The 21986-nt window shown below is 42.4% G+C and overlaps 2 protein-coding genes across 2 annotated transcripts in view; one reads left to right on the plus strand and one right to left on the minus strand.

The window, feature by feature from the left end:
* The window catches only part of LOC109439642 (flavin-containing monooxygenase 5), a 71655-nt gene extending 60708 nt beyond the window's left edge, over positions 1 to 10947 (minus strand). Inside the window, exon 1 of the mRNA XM_074319245.1 lies at positions 9104 to 10947. The gene's annotated coding sequence lies outside the window, so the exon portion shown is untranslated. The remainder of the gene's footprint in view (positions 1 to 9103) is intronic.
* Positions 10948 to 17531: 6584 nt separating this feature from the next.
* The window catches only part of CHD1L (chromodomain helicase DNA binding protein 1 like), a 45002-nt gene continuing 40547 nt past the window's right edge, over positions 17532 to 21986 (plus strand). Inside the window, exons 1-2 of the mRNA XM_074319243.1 lie at positions 17532 to 17690; positions 19887 to 19999. Coding sequence (XP_074175344.1) covers positions 17594 to 17690; positions 19887 to 19999 — 210 coding nt within the window. The 5' untranslated portion in view covers positions 17532 to 17593. The remainder of the gene's footprint in view (positions 17691 to 19886; positions 20000 to 21986) is intronic.

Here is a 21986-nt window from a genome sequence, read left to right on the forward strand (position 1 = left end):
AGCCTTGCGCCAAAAGTTTAAGTGGGAATCCCCCTCCACCGTTCAGGAGATCTGTTAAAACAGGTCCCGGCCCCTCGACCACCCCCACCCTAACCCCCACCTCATAGATTGGATCTTTGGTTCTACGCTACTGATAGAATTTGCTTTAAAACACCCATGCAGTGAGTGGGCGCTGCTATTTCCTACTTGGACTTAGAGTTTAATGGAGAAGACCAAAATGCAGACAATTTCAATAAAATAAAAATTCTTTTTATTTTATTTTTTAAATTTTTTATTAGTTTCAGGTGTACAAAACAATGTAATAGTTAGACATTTATCATTTACATCCCTCACACAGTGATAACCCCCCTCCCGTCATCTACTATCCCTCTGACATCGCACACAGCCATTACATTTCCAATGTCTCTATTCCTAATGCTGTACTCCGCTTCTTGTGTGTATATGTGTGTATGTGTATATATATATATAAAATTATACTTGACATTATTGTTCAGCTTCAGGTGTACAGTGCAGTGATCAGGCATCTACATCATCCCTGAGGTGGTCTCCCTAATGGGACACGTGTCCATCGGATACCCTACAAAATCTTTACAACATTATTGATTACATTCCCCAAATTGACTTTCGTATCCCCGTGGCAATCTTGTGGTTACCGATTATGCTTTCTAATCCCCTCACCCTCCCCCAACCCCCACCCTCCCTCCCATCTAGCAACCCTCAGTTTTTCCTGTATGTCTCTGAGACTGTTTCTGATTAGTTCATTCATTTATTCTTTTCTTTAGATTCCACATATAAGTGAGAACACATGGTATTTGCCTTTCTCTGTCTGACTTATTTCACTTAGCATAATGTTCTCTAGGTTCATCCATATTGTTGCAAATGGTAAGATTTCATTCTTCTTTATGGCTGCCTAATACTCCATTGTATAAATGTACCATAGTTTCTTAATGCAGTCGTCTACTGATGGACATTTCGGTTGTTTCCATGTCTTGGCTATTGTGTATAGTGCTGCAATAAACATAGTAAAAATACTTTTTAAAACTGCTTTCACACAGGTACATGTGCAATTAAAAACATAAAATATCCACTTTTGAAATGTAACTTACATTTTTCAACTATAAAATCATGCAGCAAAGGCCAATATGATGGATATAGGATTTCAGTGAGTGAGTCAGAATCAGGGCCCATCTGATCCAGGAATCCATTTTGACAGATGTCAGGGGTTGTTGGAGAGGTATATTGTGGCTGATGCCATCTGTCTTTGTTCCATCAGTCAACTTTGCTCCAGATGATTACATGCCAATCATAGCAGCCCTGAGGTTTGACTGACTGGTTTCACCCTAAAAGTATCACTCGTGGGTTAATAGTTAGTTTTCAAGGGCTTACGTTATATGTTTCAAAAGCCTTGATGGGAATGGACACACAATCCTCTAAGCGACTCTATGAGGCAGATACTTAACATCACCCCATTTTGCAAGTAAGTAGAAAGGCAGGGATGCAAACCAGGCAGTGACTTCAAGCCTGGGCTTCCAATCACTGTCCCTACTGCTCCTTTATGAGGATGTTTTTACTTCTTATTTAGCCACAAGTCCTGCCCCTGTTTTCCATCTCTGTATTGCATCCCCCTTTTTGCCTAACTCCTGCCTATACAACACTTTACTTGAACTGCTTTTAGCTGAGCTATATCTTGCCTTATTTCAGAAACTTTGAAATACGTTTAAAAATAGATCTTTGGTTTTATATCATAAAAATGGCTGTGTGAGGTAAGCCTCTTGAAATCTCCCCTGGAATTTACAACAAATTAAACAATTATAATTCTACAAAGGAATTCCTGTGCAGCAGACAGGCAAGACTAAGAGGTGAGCAACTGAAATCATCTAAAGGTGGGCAAATTGGGCGAGTGGGGGAGGAGGGAAGTGGAAAGTGCAGAGACGTGGGACCGCGCTGGCGCTGGATGTAGACTGAAGCATACCCTAAGGAGAAGAAAGGGAGAAGGGAAAGGAGAGTTATAGTCAAACAAAATAGTTGAGGAGAGCTTCCCAAACTTGTGGAAAGCACTGGATCCTCGAATACAAGAAGAAAATAGAACACGTGATTACCTCAATGCCAACAGGCCTTCTCCAAGGAACATTGTATTGAAGCTGTCTAAAATTAACGACAAAGAGTCCTCAGGGGAGCCAGGGAAAAGAAGACGGTAGCCCACAGAGGAAAGCCCATTAGATTATCATCAGGTTTTTCAGCAGAAACTCTACAAGCCAGAAGGGAGTGAAATCAAATATTCAAACTATCGAAAGAGAAATTATGAGCCCAAAATAATATATCCAGCAAAGATATCCTTTAGCTATGAAGGAGGAATAAGTCCCATACAGAAGCTGAGGGACTTTTCTAACACATGACCTGCACTACAAGAAATACTGAAGGAGGCTATTTGACCAGCATAAATAAGGATAATTTGTGACAACAAAAACATAAAAGGGCAAAGAGTAAAGGCCTGACCGGACTACAGGAATGGAGAAAGTAAGCAAGCTAAAGAAAATGGAATACTCTAAATATCAAACTTTCTTTTACATAAACTTAATGGTAACCACTCAAAAAAGAAAATCCAGAACTGAAATATATAACATAATAAAAGAAGAAACAGAAAAGAAAATCATAGAATACCACCACACTGAAATAATAGACAGCAACAAAAAGGCAAAGAAACAATGGAGACACAGTCTTACCAGAAAACCAAAGATAGAATGGTAGGAAATCCTCACTTATCAATAATCACCCTAAATGTAAATGGACAGAACTCAGCTATAAAAAGGCACAGAGTAGCAGATTAGATTAAAAAAAAACTAAACCCAACCAAATGTTGCCTCCAAGAGACACAGCTCAGCTAAAAAGACAAATATGGACTCAAAGTTAAAGGGTGGAAATGGACTCTCCAAGCAAATGGTATCCAGAGAAAACCAGGTGTAGCCATTCTGATATTAGATGACAGACTTCAGGATAAAAAACGTAACAAGAGACAAAGATGGACATTTCATATTAATAAAGGGGACTATCCAACAAGAAGACGTAACAGTCATCAATATTTATGCCCCCAATCAAGGAGCACTGAAATATAGCAAGCAACTACAACAAATCTAAAGGGAGAAATCGACCAAAACACATTTATAGCAGGAGACCTAAATACATCATTGACAGCTATGGATAGAGCATCCAAACAGAAAATAAATAAAGATCAGCCCTAAATGACTCATTAGATGAAAGGGACATAATTGACATTGATAGAGCACTTCATCCTAGAACATGAGACTATATATTCTTTTCTAGTGTACATGGAACATTCTCAATGATAAACCATATATTGGGACATAAAACTAGCCTCAGCAAATTTAAGAAGATTGAAATCATACCAAGCATATTCTCTGATCACAAAGCTTTGAAATTGGATATCAACTGCAAAAAGAAAGCAGGAAACACCACAAACATGTGGAGATTAAACAACATACTTTTAAAGAACAACTGGGTCAAACAAGAAGAGAGATCAAAAGATACATAGAAACAAATGAGAATGAAAATACAGCCTACAAAAATTTTTGGCATGCAGTGAAAGCAGTTTTAAGAGGGAAATTTATATCATTACAAGGCTATCTCAAGAAACAAGAAACATCCCAAATAAATAACTTCACGTTACACCTTAAAGAACTAGAAAAAAGAAGAACAAATGAAACTCAATGTCAGCAGAGGGAAGGAAATAATAAAAATCGGAGCAGAACTAGAAATAGAGAACAAAACGAAAATAGAACAAATTAGTGCAACAAAGAGCAGGTTCTTTGAAAAGAGTAATAAAATTGACAAACCCTTGGCTAGACTCACTAAGATAAAAAGAGAAAAGAGATAAATAAACAAAATCAGGGGCTGGCCCATTGGCTCAGGTGGTTGGAGCTCCGTGTTCCTAACACCGAAGGCTGCCGTTTCAATTCCCACATGGGCCAGTGGGCTCTCAACCACAAGATTGCCGGTTCTACTCCTCAACTCCCACAAGGCATGGTGGGCTCCGCCCCCTGCAACTAACAACTGCAACAGAACCTGAAGCTGAGCAGCACCCTCCACAACTAAGATTGAAAGGACAACAACTTCACTTGGAAAAAGTCCTGGGAGTACACACTGTTCCTCAATAAAAGTCCTGTTCCCCTTCCCCAATAAAATCTTTAAAACAACAACAACAAAAGCAAAAACAGAAATGAAAGAGGGGAAGTTATCACAGATGCCACAGAAATACAAAGGATCATCCAAGAATACTATGAAGGACTATATGTCACCAAATTCAATAACTTAGAAGAAATGGACAAGTTCTTAGAAGCATATAGCCTTCCTAAGCTGAATCATGAAGAATTGGAAAATCTAAATAGACCGATCACCAGTAAGGAAATTGAATTAGTCATTCGAAACCTTCCCAAAAGCAAAAGTCCGGGACCAGATGGCTTCACGAGTGAATTCTACCAAACATTCAAAGAGGATCTAATACCTATCCTACTCAAACTCTTCCAAAAAATTGAAGAAGAGACAATACTCCCTAACTCATTTTATATGGCGAACATTACCCTGATACCAAAACCTGGTAAGGATAACACACAAAAAGAACATTACAGACCAGTATCTCTGATGAATACAGATGCAAAAATCCTAAACAAAATTCTAGCATATCAAATGCAAGAATGCATTAAAAATGTATATATCACGAACAAGTGGGGTTCACCCCAGGGGGACAAAGATGGTTCAACATATGCAAATCCATCAATGTAATACACCATATAAACAAAATAAAGGACAAAGATCATATGATTATATCAATAGATGCAGAAAAGGCGTTTGACAAGATACGACATACATTTATGTTTAAAACACTTAATGAAATAGGTATAGAAGGAAAATACCTTAACATAATAAAGACCACATGAGAAACCCTCAGCGATATCATACTTAACAGTGAAAAACTGAAGCCCTTTGCTCTACGTTCAGAAACACAACGGGGCTGTCCCCTATCACCTCTGCTTTTCAACATAGTATTGGAAGTCCTAACCAGAGCAATCAGGCAAGAGAAAGAAATAAAAGGCATCCAAGTTGGGAATGAAGAAGTTAAATTGTCACTCTTGCAGATGACATGATGGTATATATAGAAAACCCTAACGACTCCACCAAAAAACTATTAAAAACAATAAACGAATACAGTAAAGTTGCCGGCTACAAGAACAACGTACAAAAGTCCATTGCATTCCTATATACTAACAATGAAATCTCAGAAAAATAAATAAAAAACAATTCCTTTTGCAATTGCAACAAAAAGAATAAAATACCTAGGAATAAACTTAACCGAGGATGTGAAAGACCTATATACTGACAACTATAAGGCATTTTTAAAACAAACTGAAGAAGACACAAAGAGATGGAAAGGCATTCCATGTTCATGGATTGGAAGAATCAACGTACCGTGGTTAAAATGGCCATATTACCCAAAGCAATATACAGATTTAATGCAATCCCCATCAAAATCCCAATGGTATTTTTTAATGAAATTGAACAAAAAGTCATCAGATTTGTATGGAACCACAAAAGACCCCGAAGAGCCAAAGCAATCCTAAGAAAAAAGAGCCATGCTGGAGGTATCACACTCCCTGACTTCAGCTTGTACTACAGGGCAACAATAATCAAAACAGCATGGTATTGGCAGAAAAACAGACACACAGACCAATGGAATAGAATTGAGAACCCAGAAATAAACTCACATACATGTGGACAGATAATGTTTGACAAAGACGCCAAAAACATACAATGGAGAAAAGACAACCTCTTCAATAAATTGTGCTGAGAGACTTGGAAAGCCACATGCAAAAGAATGAAACAAGACTGCTATCTGTCACCATGTACCAAAATAAATTCAAAATGGATCAAAGACCTAAACATAAGACGTGAATCAATAAACTGCATAGAAGAAAACATAGGTATTAAATGTATGAGCCTTCGGTTCAAAGAGCATTTTATGAATTTGACTCCAAAGGCAAGGGAAGTAAAAACTAAAATAAATGAATGGGACTATATCAAACTAAAAAGCTTCTGTACAGCAAAAGAAACCATTGACAAAATAAAGAGGCAACCAACCGGCTGGGAGAAGATTTTTGCAAACAACATCTCTAATAAGGGGCTAATATCCAAAATATATAAGAAACTCATAAAACTCAACAAAAACAAACAAACAATCCAATTAAAAAATGGACAGAGGACCTGAAGAGACATTTCTCCAAAGAGGACATACAGATGGCCAATAGACATATGAAAAAGTGCTCAACATCACTAGTCATCAGAGAAATGCAAATAAAAACCACAATGAGATATCACCTCACCCCAGTTAGAATGGCTATCATCAACAAGACAAATAGTAAAAAGTGTTGGAGAGACTGTGGAGAAACAGGAACCCTTATACATTGCTGGTGGGAATGCAGATTGGTGCAGCTGCTATGGAAGGCAGTGTGGAGGTTTCTCAAAAAACTAAGAATAGAATTACTATATGACCCAGCAATCGCTTTCCTGGATATCTACCCAAAAACTCTGAAAACATTTATCCATAAAGACATACGTGCTCCAATGTTATTGCAGTTTTATTTATGGTGGCCAAGACATGCAATCAACCAAAGTGTCCTTCGATAGATGAATGGATAAAGAAGTTGTGGTATATATACACAGTGGAATGCTATTCGGCCATAAGAAAACATGAAATAGTACCATTTGTGACAACATGGAGGGACCTCGAGATTATAATGCTAAGCGAAATAAGTCAGACAGAAAAAGTAGAGAACCATAAGATTTCACTGATACGTGGTATATAAAACTGAAATCGACAAAAGAGCAAGACAAACAAATGAAGAAACAAAACCTCATAGACACAGACAATAGTTTAGTGGTTACCAGAGGGTCAAGGAGGAGGATGGTTGTAGAAGAGGGTAAACAGGGTCAAATATGTGGTGATGGAAGGAGAACTGACTCTGGGTGGTGAACACACAATGTGAGATATAGATGATGTATTACAGAATTGTACACCTGAAATCTATGTAGCTTTACTAGCAGCTGTCACCCCAATAAACTTTACTTTAAAAAAAAAAAGGATCTTTGGTTTGGGGAATCAGTTGGCTCCATCAGGAAGATTCCTGCTCAATATAGTCTGAATTTATGAAAATATAGTAAACACACACACACACACACACACAGTGGGGAACACTTGACACCAACACAACCTAATGGGAGAATGAGGGGGAAGAGCCTCAAAGATGGAGTTTTACATATTTTCTTAGTAATTAAAAAACATGATTGGGGCTGGCCCAGTGGCTCAGGCAGTTGGAGCTCCATGCTTCTGACTCCAAGGGCTGCAGGTTCGATTCCCACATGGGCCAGTGGGCTCTCAACCACAAGGTTGTCAGTTCAATTCCTCGAGTCCCTAAAGGGATGGTGGGCAGTGCCCCCTGCAACTAAGATTGAACATGGCACCTTGAGCTGAGTTGCCGCTGAGCTCACGATGGCTCAGTTGGTTGGAGAGCGTCCTCTCAACCACAAGGTTGCCGGTTTCGACTCCCGCAAGGGATGGTGGGCTGCGCCCCCTGCAACTAGCAACAGCAACTGGACCTGGAGCTGAGCTGCACCCTCCACAACTAAGACTGAAAGGACAACAACTTGAAGCTGAAGGGCACCCTCCACAACTAAGATTGAAAGGACAACAACTTGACTTGGAAAAAAAAGTCCTGGAAGCACACTGTTCCCCAATAATGTCCTGTTCCCCTTCCCCAATAAAAAAACAAAACAAAACAAAACGAAAAAACATGATTTTGCTTTCTGATGTGGTTCTGTCCTTTGGATGTGGTTCCTATTTATCAAAATGTCATGAATTTTTCAGTGGTCACATCAAGATGACCTAATCTAACAGTTCTTGTTTAAAACAAAAAAAATAACCTGATTACTTTGTCTTTTGAGTTGAGTTGAGTTGTGTTTATTTAGTGTAGAAAACAACAAACCGCCTACAAATGATCCAATCTGAAACACATTATATAATCTTTGAGATCTGAGTTCCTGAACATAAATTCCCCAACTATGACTCCCTTTATTGAAATGAATTTTTTAAATTAAAGTTTATTGGGGTGACAATTGTTAGTAAAGTTACATAGATTTCAGGTGTACAATTCTGTAATACATCATCTATAAATCACATTTTGTGTTCACCACCCAGAGTCAGTTCTCCTTCCATCACCATATATTTGATCCTGATGTTTACTTTTGTTCTGGATTCTCTTCTCCCTTTGCTTCAGAAATCCTTTATTTAACTATTGTCTTCGCACAGATTACCACCAAATAGAATGCCTCTTGTCCAAAAACATCTTTATTTCTATCTAATGCTACTTTCTCCCTGAAAAAAGCATTTCTTTCTTTCTTTTTTTCTCACTTACCGAAATGTATCTTCCTTGAGATTTCAGGAAAATTAGCTTCTCATTCTATTGCTCCCCAAGATTTATGGTAGTGGAAGGGCCAAGAAACATCTCGCTCAATCACTCTATTTCTTTTAAACTGTGGTTTATTGGGTGTTGGAGAAGGCAGCTATGTTATAAATTGTACCAAAGGGCTGGGATTATTAGAGAATTATCTAAAGTGAACCAGAATTCAAAAAAAAAGGAAAGAACAAGGTTAGGGAATATTGAACAGGGGGAGTCCTGGAAGGAGTTGTATCAGGTAGTCTAGATCAGTTTCCTACTAACGCAGACCAGGAGCAACCACTCGAAATTTTTAAATCATTTTACATTTTCTAATGTTTCTTATTTAGTCGCCCTTCCGTACCACATTCTGGATAGCAGGAAAACTCTTTAAATGAAAACAATCTCGGTACCATTTTCCTAAACATCAGTAAAGGATAAACAAGTAACACCTGTGTCCCATTTTGCAGCCAGCCCAGGTAAAGAGGAACCTGCGGAGAGGTGACAGCTGCTAAGAAGAGGTCAGCAGGCTGACCTCTAGCAGATTTAATCACTGTCAAGGCCATCATATTTCCTGACACGAGATAAAACAACTCATGCACCTGCTTGCAGTGAGGGTTCCAAGTATTAAAGAACCAGATTTCCCTGGAACCTCCAGAGCCCTCCGATGTCATCAGTCCTTTCAAAGCAGACAGGCTCCAAGCCTTCTTCCAGGCAGCACTTGACAGATACTCCCTCCCACAATCACAGCAATTCTTTTCTTGGTCATTGTCTCCAGGGATCTTCACAGGGCTGGGTCAAGTAGCTTGTCCTAAAGAAAGGATGACAAACGACAGTTAACACCTTTCAAGGAAGTCCTTGCCTGTAGCATCTGAATAAATCCTGCAACAACAGGTGCCTTTGGGGAAGCCAGATTCCGCTGTCTTCTTAGCGGGAGGGAATTGCTCAGAATTGGATAGGGGAGCCCGGGCCTGCAAGACCCAGAGGAGGGTCAGAGCTGAGAGCTCTGTGGTCAAACCGCATCTCACTGCCTTTCCTGCCTGCAGCACCGGGCCCCTCATCTGCAATCCGTAGGCTGCTCTGCACTGTTGGCCATTTTCGATGAAATATAAAGCAGCAAAGTGCAAACAGCAACATCTAATGGGGAGGGGCTGTTCCCGCACCTCCTCTTTCAGCCAACATCCCGCCCACTCAGCGGCACCCATTCCCTCCCTCAGCGGGAATTAAATGTGGGGGGAGCCTGCTTTGGGTCAAAAATATTAATCTTACAATCTCTGGGTTTTTTTCAGCTGCTATTTTCTGTACTGTCAACTGCTCACTCTGGGGTGGGAACTGCTGTGTATCCCCATTGTTCTCCTCCAGTTTGCTACCACTTTCAACTTTTGGGTATTTGCCTTAAAGTGACATACTCCTGCTGAAATGAAACTGTCAACAACCTCAAAGCAAGCCTTGCGCCAAAAGTGGGAATTCCTACCGTTCAGGAGATAGGTTAAAACAGGTCCTGACCCCTCAGCCACACCCACCCTATTTGATCCTGATGTTTACTTTTGTTCTGGATTCTCTTCTCCCTTTGCTTCAGAAATCCTTTATTTAACTATTGTCTTCGCACAGATTACCACCAAATAGAATGCCTCTTGTCCAAAAACATCTTTATTTCTATCTAATGCTACTTTCTCCCTGAAAAAAGCATTTCTTTCTTTCTTTTTTTCTCACTTACCGAAATGTATCTTCCTTGAGATTTCAGGAAAATTAGCTTCTCATTCTATCGCTTCCCAAGATTTATGGTAGTGGAAGGGCCAAGGAGCATCTCGCTCAATCACTCTGTTTCTATCAGACTGTGGTTTATTGGGTATTGGAGAAGGAACGTGACTTCCGTTCAGTTAACGAGATGCTTCACCTCAGGAGCCACATCTGAATCCAAGGCAGAGGATTGCTAGTCCCCAGAGGTCCCGGCACTGGAGCTGGTGTAGTAACTGGACGGCGTGGGGGTGAGTATATCAGGAGAAGGATGAACACAGAAGTTTCGTGACTAGAGGAGAGGCAGACGCTGCCAGCTGTTCATCACAATCTGTCTCCTCCTCTTCCAGACAACAGGGCTGTAGCTGGGGACGGGGCTGCCGAAATAGGAACTGCATTTCCCAGTGGCCCTTGCAGCTCTGTGCCCATGTGACTAAGTTCTCACTAGGGAATAAGAAATGGTGACATAGGCAAGTTTACAAGGCCATGGTTTACCCTGGACGTCTACTCTTTCGCCTTTCCTGGAGCTAGAACCCTTTGGGAATCGCATATGGAAGAGGGTAGGTCCACCATCAGGTTGGGTCCCTAAATGACTCCATCTTCTAATCTCAACCTACTGATCTTGAACTGTTACATGAGAGATAAGTAAACTGCCATTTTGTTTATGGTATTGAGTTTTTAATTTTGCTTTTTATAGCAGTTTTGATGGAAAAGGTCTTTGGACCTGTAACTTTTTAAAGACTGATATATTTCATAGAAGCTTTCAGTTATAAATGTGAAATTATAATAGTATCTTTTAAAAATAAAATTGTGAAGAGAGTTTTAACACAGCCATTTTACATATTGGAAGTTTTAACTTATAAATGAGTTACTTATAAATGACATAATTTGAATGTACTAGACATTTGTACTTATAGGAAAACTAGTGAATACTTTTATAAACTGAATGTTAATCTTTCCCTACTGAATCAGTTTTACAATTTCAGAGTTTACAAGAATTACTTTTAAAACTTAATATTTTAAGTTTTAAATGTAATTTTATTTTAATGCTCTACTGGTTTAATTGTGTTTTCTAATTAATTACTCCTGAAATTAGGAAATATATTTTTAAATTACTTGTACAAGGTTTTAAACTTGGACTCAAATTGTCTCTCTGTTTGGGCTAACTGCTAATTTGCAAGTGAGTCAGTTTCTTCATTGCACTGTAACAATACATGCCTATTAATCTACAGACTCAACTCAGTTACACATCTTCCTACTGGTTCCTCAGGTAGAGTCCTCCTGGCATCCCATCAGGTACAATCGAGACTTGGACTGTGGTAGGGACGGTGGAGGTCATGAGAAGTGGATCATTTGGGGTCTGGTTCGAAAGTAGAATGACTGTCAGGATGGGAGTGGAGCGGAGGTGTCATACTCAGGCTTTCCCAGCCAATACCAGCCTCCAGGGGTAAGTGTTTTTCTTATTTCTACCGCCATAGATTAGTTTTGTGTGTTCCTTTTTTATTATGAGGTATAGCTGACATGTAACATAGTAGTTTGAGGTATACACCTGTCGTGCGGGGTGGCCTGCGGGGTCTCTGGTCCCGCTCCCCACATAAGAACGCAGGATACGGTGAGGCCAACAAGGAACACCCACGGAGCCATAGGTAGGGGAGCCATACCACCACGGTCTCACTGGAGGCTGGGCCCACCAGACGCCAACCGACCGACCCACGACTCTTCTCCACTCTCTCCTCTGTTCCTCTCTCTCGGCTCTCCTCTTCCACTTTCCTCGGCTCTCCTCTTCCGCTCTCTACGGCTCTCCTCTTCCGCTCTCTTCGGCTCTGCTCTGCTCGGCTCCTCGGCAATCCTGGGCAGTCCTCCGTAGTCGCAGCAGTTATACCAGCGGCCAATTGGCTAACCGGCCACAGCCGACAGCCAATCAGCCACAGCCGATGGCCATTCACACCCGAGCCAGTACCCCTTCACGTGAGGCCGAGAGCCTGTAAACTACTCTCTGGGGCTCTGTCCCCACACACCATAATCTCTATCTTGGAATCATTATGCAACTTAATGTTTTTAAGATTTATCCAAGTATTTCCATGTATCAGTAGTTTGCAGTTTTATTGTTTATCCATTCTTATATTAATGAACATTTGGGTTATATCCACTTTTTGGTATTACGAAGACTTTTTATTCTTTACAAGTCAACTGTAATTGAAAAATAATAATCGAAAGAACAGAAAGTAAAATTGCATGTGACTAACTTGATGGCAAGGCATGGTAGTCAAAAGGCATTCAGTTAAAAGGGAAAAAAACTTGGCACTGTGGGCATATGTTGGTGCACAGCTGCTAGGTTACTATCTCTGTATTTTGTCCAAAAGATTTACTTGATAATATTCCAGTGTTCTGCCCGTACTTTTCGCACAAAAGGGAGCAGCTATTTTGTGAAGTGATTGGGCAAAAGTCCTTTAGAACAGACTTACTTTGTTGATATATTTATGGGCCCAGCACGCTTCCACTGCACGAACTCTGCCGTCTAACTTTGTTGATATATTTAAATGTGCACGCACTTTAGTGAATTTCCCCTGGCTTTCTGCATTTTCAACTTATTATGTGTTATTTGACAATGTATAATTACATCCAAAGTCAAAACATAGTTTTTCCTGTCTTGGGAGAAAGAAAACCTAAGGCTTTTTCATCCCAATACAATGATTTGTCCACTCCAAGACACTGACCTGACCTTAACCTGAGCCCAGAGGTCTAAGTTCATGTACTCATGAACTTAGGAAGAGGTTTGTACAGATTTTCACCCATGGGCACAGCTTTCACTCACGCTGCACATCTAATCTACCAGATGCTGCCAAATGGCTTCCTGCTTTTACCCAGAACTCAAGGACGTAATGGAGAGCAAACACAACTTGTTTGCCCTCCTCTACTTCATCATGCTTGACTTGGGCGGGTTGGCAGCTGCGAAGGCCCATCTCTAGCACGATTTGGTTGTCATTAATCTCACTGGGTTGCTGCTGCCAGAGGGTGCACCCTCTCTGTGGAGTTATAAAACAGGCAAAAATACGAACACCACCATTATATTACCTGAGCGAGGATTGAAAAGGTGTTGTATTCACCAGAAACATTGGTCAAGTACCCTGAACTTGCTGTTCCTTAGTTTGCCCATCTGTGAAATGTCCTCTCTCTTCCTCAAGATTGTAACGACCAGGTCCTGGATTTTTAGAATTGTTCCACAGGCACTTCATGCAAACATTCAACGATACTTACTGAGTGCATACCACGTGCCAGGCACTGTTCTAGGTACGAATTCAACACATCCTAAAAGTGACATCGTTATCTTCCCTTCCTCAAGCCAGCTCTGATGTCCTGTCTCCTCTGTCTCAGTGGTGGCATTAACATCCCACCAGTTATCCAGGGCAGAGGCCCCTGAGAGTGCATCTCCATGTGTCTCCCCCTCAGCCCTGTATCCAATCATTGACCACGTCCCCTCCCCTCGAGTGCACCGTTACCAGCTGGAGAAACCTAGCACTCCCTCGCCAACCCCCCTTGTGGTCTTCCTGCCTCGAACACTCTCCTGACTTCACGTAGCTGGCCTGTCATCATTCGGATCTTAGATCAAATTCGTCTTAGTGACATGCTCTTCAACCCGTCTTACCAAGAGCCGCCCCTCAGCCCTATTCTTAATCTCATTACCCTGTTTTACTATCTTATTAGCACTAATACTATCCGGTAACTTATTTTAGCCCCAGTCCCTCTTTAGTCTGTCTCCAGCACTAGAATCTAAGCTCCGTAAGTGCAGGGACCTTACCTGCCTCATTCACCTCTATACCAGACACCCAGGCTACGGCCAGTAAATCATGCCCTACTGTACTCATCTCTTCTCCACCATGCTGACTGGTGTCATGACCATGAACCTCAAGTGTCCCTCGCTGCTCTTTGGCATTGCTCCAATATTTCTCTAGTCAAGTCACTCTCCAGCTTCCCCCGACAACTGTTTCACACAGTTCCCACCTCCAAAAGTCCCTTCCTCCTCCTCAAGCTCATCTGATGACCTTGTTTCTTACTTCAGACAACAGAAACAATCGAAGAGAACTTGCACGTACTCTCACCTCCCCGTCTGTCCATATACTGCACCTGTCATCGTCCAGGGCTCCCATCTGGGCTGAGCCCTCCACTCGGGCATTGGTCCCACCTCCTCCCACTCACGGACATCACTCCTGACGCATCCGTTTTTCTCTCTATGCATTGCTCACATCACCATTCAACATGCTCTAATATCCCCATGTGAAAAAAGTGGGGGAAAAAAACCCCTCTTCTGTTATTATGTGCATCCCGGAGACATTCCTGAGATTGAAAAATCTACCTCCATAGGCAGAGGGCAGGGAAAGAATGAAGGAAGACGCTGGTCACTCTAGTATGATAATTAGTAGAGTTTATTACGGGAAACTTACAAATGAGGCATGTCTTTGGCGAGTACAAGACGAAATGGATCCCCGCGCCACTTGACAGCTGCCAAGGGATTATATATAGCAAAGGGGAATAGTCACAGGTACTGGTATGTGAATGCTACCAGATATGGGGAATGACTTTACATCCTTGATCAGGTCTGGACAAGACCAGGAACCAGCATGTGATGGGAGGCAGGGGAGGGGTGGATTTCTGTTCAAATGAACGTTGATGATGATGAGACAGCCACTAAGGGAGGGTTATAGAAAGCAATCTCCATTAAAGTCTGGGTCCAGCTCACGTGTCCAGCAGCTGTCACATCATGGGACAGTCTCTTCTCCACACCTCCCATTGACCCTGTATCCCCTTTCAGTTCCTGCACCCAGTATTTTGCTCCCTTTTACAGCAAAACTCTTTGAAAGAGCTGTGAGACATTCTGTCTCCACTTTCTTTCCTCCTATTCCCTTTTCCAAACCCACTCCAATTGCGCTGTTGATTCCACAATATACAGAAATTGTTCTTGTCGAGGTCTTCCCTGACCACCATATTGCTCCATCCAGTGGTGATTTCACTAGCCTATCTTTACTCTCAGCTACATTTCTCACAGACAATCCACTCCCTTCTTCTTGAAACTCCTCTTCTTTGGCTTCAGGGACACCACACTCTTAGTCTCATACTGTCTCACAGTCTGCTTTTTAATCTCTTCTGCTGGTTTCTCCTCATCTTCTTGACTTCCAAATATTAGTTCAAGGTTTCGTCTCTTCTATAGTTCCAATCATCCCCTAGGGGTCCCATCTAGTACCAAGGCTTAAGGTTCATCCTAAAATCATGACCTCCAAATTTATATATTCAGTTCTAGCCGTGCCCCTGAACTTGAGACGAATCTATCTGATTATCCATTCAACATCTCTACTATGATATCTAGTAACAGTTTTATACTACTCTGTCCAAAAATGAAATGTTGATGTTCTTCAAACCTCCTCATTCTCAGTCTCACCCCACTCCATATATGGGAAACTCAATTCTACCATTTGCTCAGGCCAAATTCCTGAAATCATTCTTTATTTCCCTGCTTCTCAGATGCTCATACAGTGTATCTTATAGGCTCTCCCTTTCCATATATCTAGTATCTGACCACTACTCGCCACTCCACTGCCACCATGCCAGCCCAACAACTATTATCCTCTGCCACCCAGACACCCACAATAGTCTCCTAAACGGGTACGTTCCACCCTGCTCCTTAAAACAGACTCTTGTTCAGACAGCATCCAGAGTAAAACTTTTATAGGTGTCATCTTACTAGCTGACTTGGAATCTCTTAGCTAACTTTCTTAGTTCTATTCTAGATGCTAGACTCAATATACCAACAGAACACTTAGCTAATGGCTGGGACCCCTTCTCTGGTATTATGTGAAAACAATTATACTTTAAGTTGACAATAATGATAAACACCCTTTGATTTGATTGCCAGATGGTAGACATTGGTGCTTTATTGGGTAAGTCTACCCTCAGAGCCTGGAGGGGAGAAAATAGGTCAAACACAGAGACCAGGATGCAAAAACTATTCTGGAGCAGGCACACTGGACAGAAGCCCCTCCAGAGTAGCCAGCAAAGGATACTTAAGGTTTTGCAAAAACACCCAGGTAGGAAATCATTGAAGCCCCATTACCTGATTCTGTCTCTCTTTCATCTTAACATTGATCACTACTTGGTATTATTTGCTTTTTGCCTATCTCCTCATATTAAAAATATAAGCCTAATTTAAAAATATAAGCTTAATTTAATTTACGTAAGTATTCTACAGGTGAGAGTACCAGCCTCCGTCTCTATGCCAAAAGAATGTTTGGCACATAGTAGGTGCTCAATCAGTATTTACAGAATGACTCAAGACTTCAAATTAGCTTCACAAAACAGTGCTTTGTTTTGTGGTTCTTATAAATAAATCAACCTAAGTCATCTCTTTTGTAGCTCACAACTAGTTTCTCTCTTGTATTTTAAGGTTAGGAGAGGATGGGGCAAAGTGCAACTTCAATCTGAGTTTGCTGAAGATGGCAGCGCCAAGATTAACCTCAATGAGACTAATATTCTGATGACATTACCCAGAGAGTAAGTAACACTGCCTGTTCCAGCTCTGCCAATTACCATTCTAAATCACAGCTTCCTCACCTGTAACTGGGGACAATTATAGTACCTATTTATAGGGCTGCTGTGAAGGTTAAGCGAGAAAGTAATGTCCATGTAAACCCCTCAGGACAGCGCCTTTGGCTGCACCAATAAATGCAGCTATTTGGTTATTATCACATCTGTATTGGTGATGTCGAGTCAAGGTGACCCATATTCTAACACATTGCTTCACTTTGCTCCCCATAATTCACTTGAGAAACCCATTGTGGCAATGACCGCTTTCCTCACTTTACTACCATCCACAGGTTCTTAACTACGGCCTAAGGGCAATAGGGAGTAAGTTAGAGAGAGGATCAGGGCCCGAACCCATTAATCGCTATTGTAAAGTGAAGGGAGCACGCCCGCCTTTACAACCTTGCTGTGACTCGCTGGAGCGCAGGGACGACGGGTGACAGAATTCTCTGCCCCCAGAGTTTAGCAAGTACCGGACACGTGACAGCCAATTTGATTCAATAACAAGTGAATGGCGAGCACAGGACGAGCGCTGCAGGCCGTCCGTCGCCTAGAGCGCGCAGAAGCACAGCCAGCAGCGCGGGAGCGCGAACCCGGCGGCCCTGCGAGCGCCCCGCTGCAGGGAAACCCGGGGAGCCTGAGGGTGACTCAGCACCGGCTCCATCCGGAGCTCGGCGCACGACTCAGCCCCTGGCGGCCGCGCGCGTCGCGAAGGAAGCGCGCGGGGCGGAGCCTCTCCCGGCCGGAAGGAGCGCGCGGACACCGGGACCCTCGGGGGCAACATGCCCAACTTCTTACTGGCCCTTCAGACCCAGAGCGGCGCCGCGGAGGCGCGGGCGCGGGTGCAGGAGCAGGACTTAAGGCAGTGGGGCCTGACAGGTCAGTGGCCCCGGGCGGAGGTTTCCCGGGGACCCAGCGCCACGGACGGTGCTGCGGCGCCGCCAGGGGACCGTCCTGTGAGCGCTGTACCTGCGGACCTCCCGGCCTGTGCTTCCCGCCACTGCGGAGGGGCCGAGCGGAGAGGAGCCCGCCTGGCGCCGGGTGGCCATGACCCTCCTCCTGCGCAGCGCGCGGCATTGGCGGGCGCGGGATGAGTGGCATTGCGGGCACCTGGCGTGTGGCCCGGGGGAGGGGAGTTTGGTGAGACCCTGTCCCAAAGAAAGATCTTTCTCTGATGAAGCAGAGGACGACCTGGTGCCTCGAGGGCGTGGGTTTGCAGACCTCGCTTGAGGGGCGCGGGGGGCGGGGCAGTGGTTGGTTAGTTCTGTAAAACTATTAGCGTTGGGCTCCCAGCTGTAGGTGTCTTCGTTTACCGCGCACGCGCAGTTCTCTGAGCGTTACCTTCCTGGTTGGTTCTCCCTCGGTGCTATATTTATGCTGTGCAGCTAAGCAAGGTCTGTCAGTTCATCAGCGCACGTAACTGCCCATCTTATTTACATGGTATCCCTTCCCTAAAGTCTTTAAAGCGCGAACCCCCATTTCCCCGAGTCTGCAGGCAGCGAGGCCGACCGTATCTCCTGCAGATGGAGCGATCCAGGCCTTATGTCCTGGCCTGCGCTTGATCTAACCTCTTCCATCATCCTCTCTTTTCTTTCTTCACAAAATGGGGACATGCAATGCGTGCCTTAACTATATAACAGACCTTAGATCAATAATAAAGGGTGTATTGGCTAATTCATTATTAATACTGCTCTGCCCTCCTAGAATTTGTGACTAGGTTCTGTGAGTGCTTTCAGAAGTATAAAGCAGCATTTATTGAATTCGTGCATGTCCTGAATGTCAAGGGAGTGGGAGGTGGTGTTATTCTTGGAATGAAACAAAAGGTGCAGTTCTGTGTCCAGCTCAGGAGAGGATGGAGGAAGGATGAAGATGAATGGACAGGAGACAGACGTGAAAGAGAAAGACCTCTCCCTTCTTGAGTCTCTGAGTGTGTAAGAATGTGTTTCTCTGTGGCTGTAAGGCGTGTGCATGCAACTTAAATATGAATTAACAGACTGAGGTTTATATATATTTTGTGAATCGTGACTAAAGTTTATATGTTTGTGTGTTGCCTATTTCCTTGCATGTGTTTCTAGTTATGATACTTGGAGAATATGCGTGAGAGAGGCCTAATAATACAACCCGAGAAATGGATACGTGCTGATTTAGTGAAAATGAGACGGATAAAGAAGAGGTTGCAAGTTTGCACAGATGAGTTAAACTGAGTGAATGAAAAAGTAAATACGTAGACAAATGTGGAACTTGTGGTATGAATGGATAATTTGGTAGTGGAGGAAAAGAAAAAATAGAAAGCACGTTTACTCAAAGGAATAACCATTGAATATTATAACTTGACATTTCTATTTCTATTTGCTAGAATAAATTAATCTGAGAAACTATTTTTTGTGAATGGGTTAAAAATGCTTACTGATTTTTTTCCTTCTGATTACAGAAGTAAAACATGTTCTCTTTAAAACATTTAGGGTAATTTTCTGTGCATAAATGAAAAAAAATGTAATCTCTATAATGCACTTACTGTTAACATGTTATTAGCTATCCTGCCAGTCCTTGTTCTGCACATGTATATACGTGTGTATATAATTTCCGTTTTTTCTTCTTTTCCAAGACAGGGAAGGAAGCAAAGGAGAGATGCAAAAATTGGGTTTTATGTACATACTTTTTTTGGAAACCATAATTTAAAATACCATTTAGTTTTCTCCAATATCACTTTAGTGTGTGTAGAGTGTTTCAATGTAACGATGTGCCATAGTTTAGCTAGCCTCTCTCCTTAAGTATTTATGTTCTTACATTTTTTTCTATTATAAATAATACTAAAATATTATTGTAACCAAATATTTATTATACCTTTGAAATTTTAATTCCTCAGGGCTTTGGACAACATGGTGACTAAGTCTGCTCAAAAAGTAGTTTGGAAGTCAGCAACTGTTTACCTTTCCAGAACTTCCCAGCAGAGGACAGGGCTAGGAAGGTTGGGAGTTGGGGGATTGAGGCCAATTCTTCAGTCGAAGTCTTACGTCATGGCTTGTGTGTGCTGAAATGTCTGCTCTTTGGACTTGACATTTTGTCGATTTCTAGGGGTTCATCTCCGCCCTTATCAACTGGAGGGAGTCAATTGGCTGGCCCAGCGCTTCCATGGTCAGAATGGCTGCATCCTGGGAGACGAGATGGGCCTGGGGAAGACCTGCCAGGTATGTTAGGTGGAGTGGCCGCTGCTCACCTCCACTGAAACGCCTTGTTACTCCGCATTACTGTCTTTAGCCGCTAGCTACTGGTACGTATTTTATACTAAGAGGTGAAATGCCTGAACCTTCGTTTAGAGATCATGACCTTGGCGTTGACTTTCCTAGTCATGGGGATAGTTATGAAGTGTGTCACTACCCTTATCTTACCCTTGACATGTAGAATTGCAGTTAACACACAGTGTTTTTCTTGGAAAGCAAATACAGCTGTCAGGGATCAAATTGACTCTGTCCTCATTACTTTATCTAGTTGACTGGCTCACTTGTAATATTAATCTCCCTTCCTCAGTGAGTATGGGGCAATTGCCATTTCTCTGGCGTGCTGGATAAGTGCAGAGGGAGTACCTTCTGTTTTCCAAGATGCCTTGGCCATGTAATGGTAGGACACAATCTAGAGACCTGGAGAGTCAGACGTGTCCTCCTTGGGCACTGAGAAGCCGGTGGGGTGTTGAGATGGATGCTTCCAGTAGGATGATTGCCAGTATAGCCCTATGTTGGCATATGACAGTGGTAGGCTTGGACTGATGGAAAGTCCAGACACAGGACACCCTTGGGTTAGTCACACAATTACTCATCTATGGGATGACAAGCAAAGCCAGGGCCGTCAGGGTACACAGCAGAGGCAACCTGATCAGAAAGCATGGAAGTATATGTTTCTCGACACGAAAAAGGTTTCACCAGTGAACACACATAATGAGCGAAAGACTCTTTGTCCTTGTAGAAACTCAAGTGCCTTTCCAAGTCTCACCTGACATACGTAAGCATCCAGCTGGAGCAGTTCTGCCATAGGCTAGTGTGATTGTGTGTTGGGGACTGTCTAAGGCAGGTACACCTTGATCTTGGGGTTATTCAGAATACAGTAGGTCCTCTGTATATGGCACCCCCAGGTTTCTCAGGCAAATAAACCTGGCTCTCGTACATTCCTGAACTAACAGCTGTGGAGCCAGAGCAAAGGTAATTTCCCAGATGCCTCTGGGAGCCCGACTGTTGGACTCTTGGACCAAGTGCCTTCCCTGCAGCCTCCTGTGCCTTGTACATTGGAATTGTGACTTCATTCACAGCCACCAAAGTCCACTTGTCCTTGAGTTTCCCCGGGACACTTGTGCAGCTCTGCTGTAAGTGCCCTAAAAATACTATCCTTGCCACTTCATCTGGCTGCAGTTTTGTTTAGAATTTCTGCTTCTGTGTTCATGAAGGATAGTGGTCTGTAGTTTCCTTTTCTTGTAATGGCTTTATCTGGTTTTGGTATTGCGGTAAAGCTGGACTTGTAGAATGAGTTGAGAAGTATTCTCTCCTCTTCAGTTTTCTAGAAAATTTTGTGTAGAATTGCTGCTGCTGCTTCTCTAAATGTTTGGTAGAATTCACTAGTGAATCCAAATTAATTTTGTTGCTATATCTGGTTTATAGTAATCATGGATAAATTTTCTGTAAATGGTATCCCCAGCAAAAGCTAAACAGAATGGTTTGAATCCAGTAAGTACTTACTTATTCGGAGATTTTTCTGGGCACAGTCCAAGCTGGGAAGCGATAGACAGAAGAAAATTATTTCCATTATGAAATTAATATAATCTCAGTTTAAAAAAAAATAACTACCAGCCCATAACCACAGCACTCTAACCATAACCTGAGTAGTGATATACGTTTACGTGGTTGAAATTATAGTGCACATATTGTTTCTATTTCATTAACCTAGCACTGCTGTTGTGATTTCCTATTTTATTCTATTTGTCACAGCATTTTGTATTGGCTGCATAATATTCCACCCAGGGAATTGATCATAATTTACTTAAATGTTCTACAGATGGGGAATGGCGAGTTCCCCTCTTTGTGTGCTGCTTACATTAACCTCGATTAGAACACCTCTGGACATTTGCTTTCTCACGGTTTTGGATTATATCCGTAGGGTAGATTAGCTCAGAAACAGTTCCACATTTGC

The sequence above is a fragment of the Rhinolophus sinicus genome, linkage group LG14, assembly GCF_036562045.2.
Source record: "Rhinolophus sinicus isolate RSC01 linkage group LG14, ASM3656204v1, whole genome shotgun sequence".
NCBI classification, from domain to species: domain Eukaryota; kingdom Metazoa; phylum Chordata; class Mammalia; order Chiroptera; family Rhinolophidae; genus Rhinolophus; species Rhinolophus sinicus.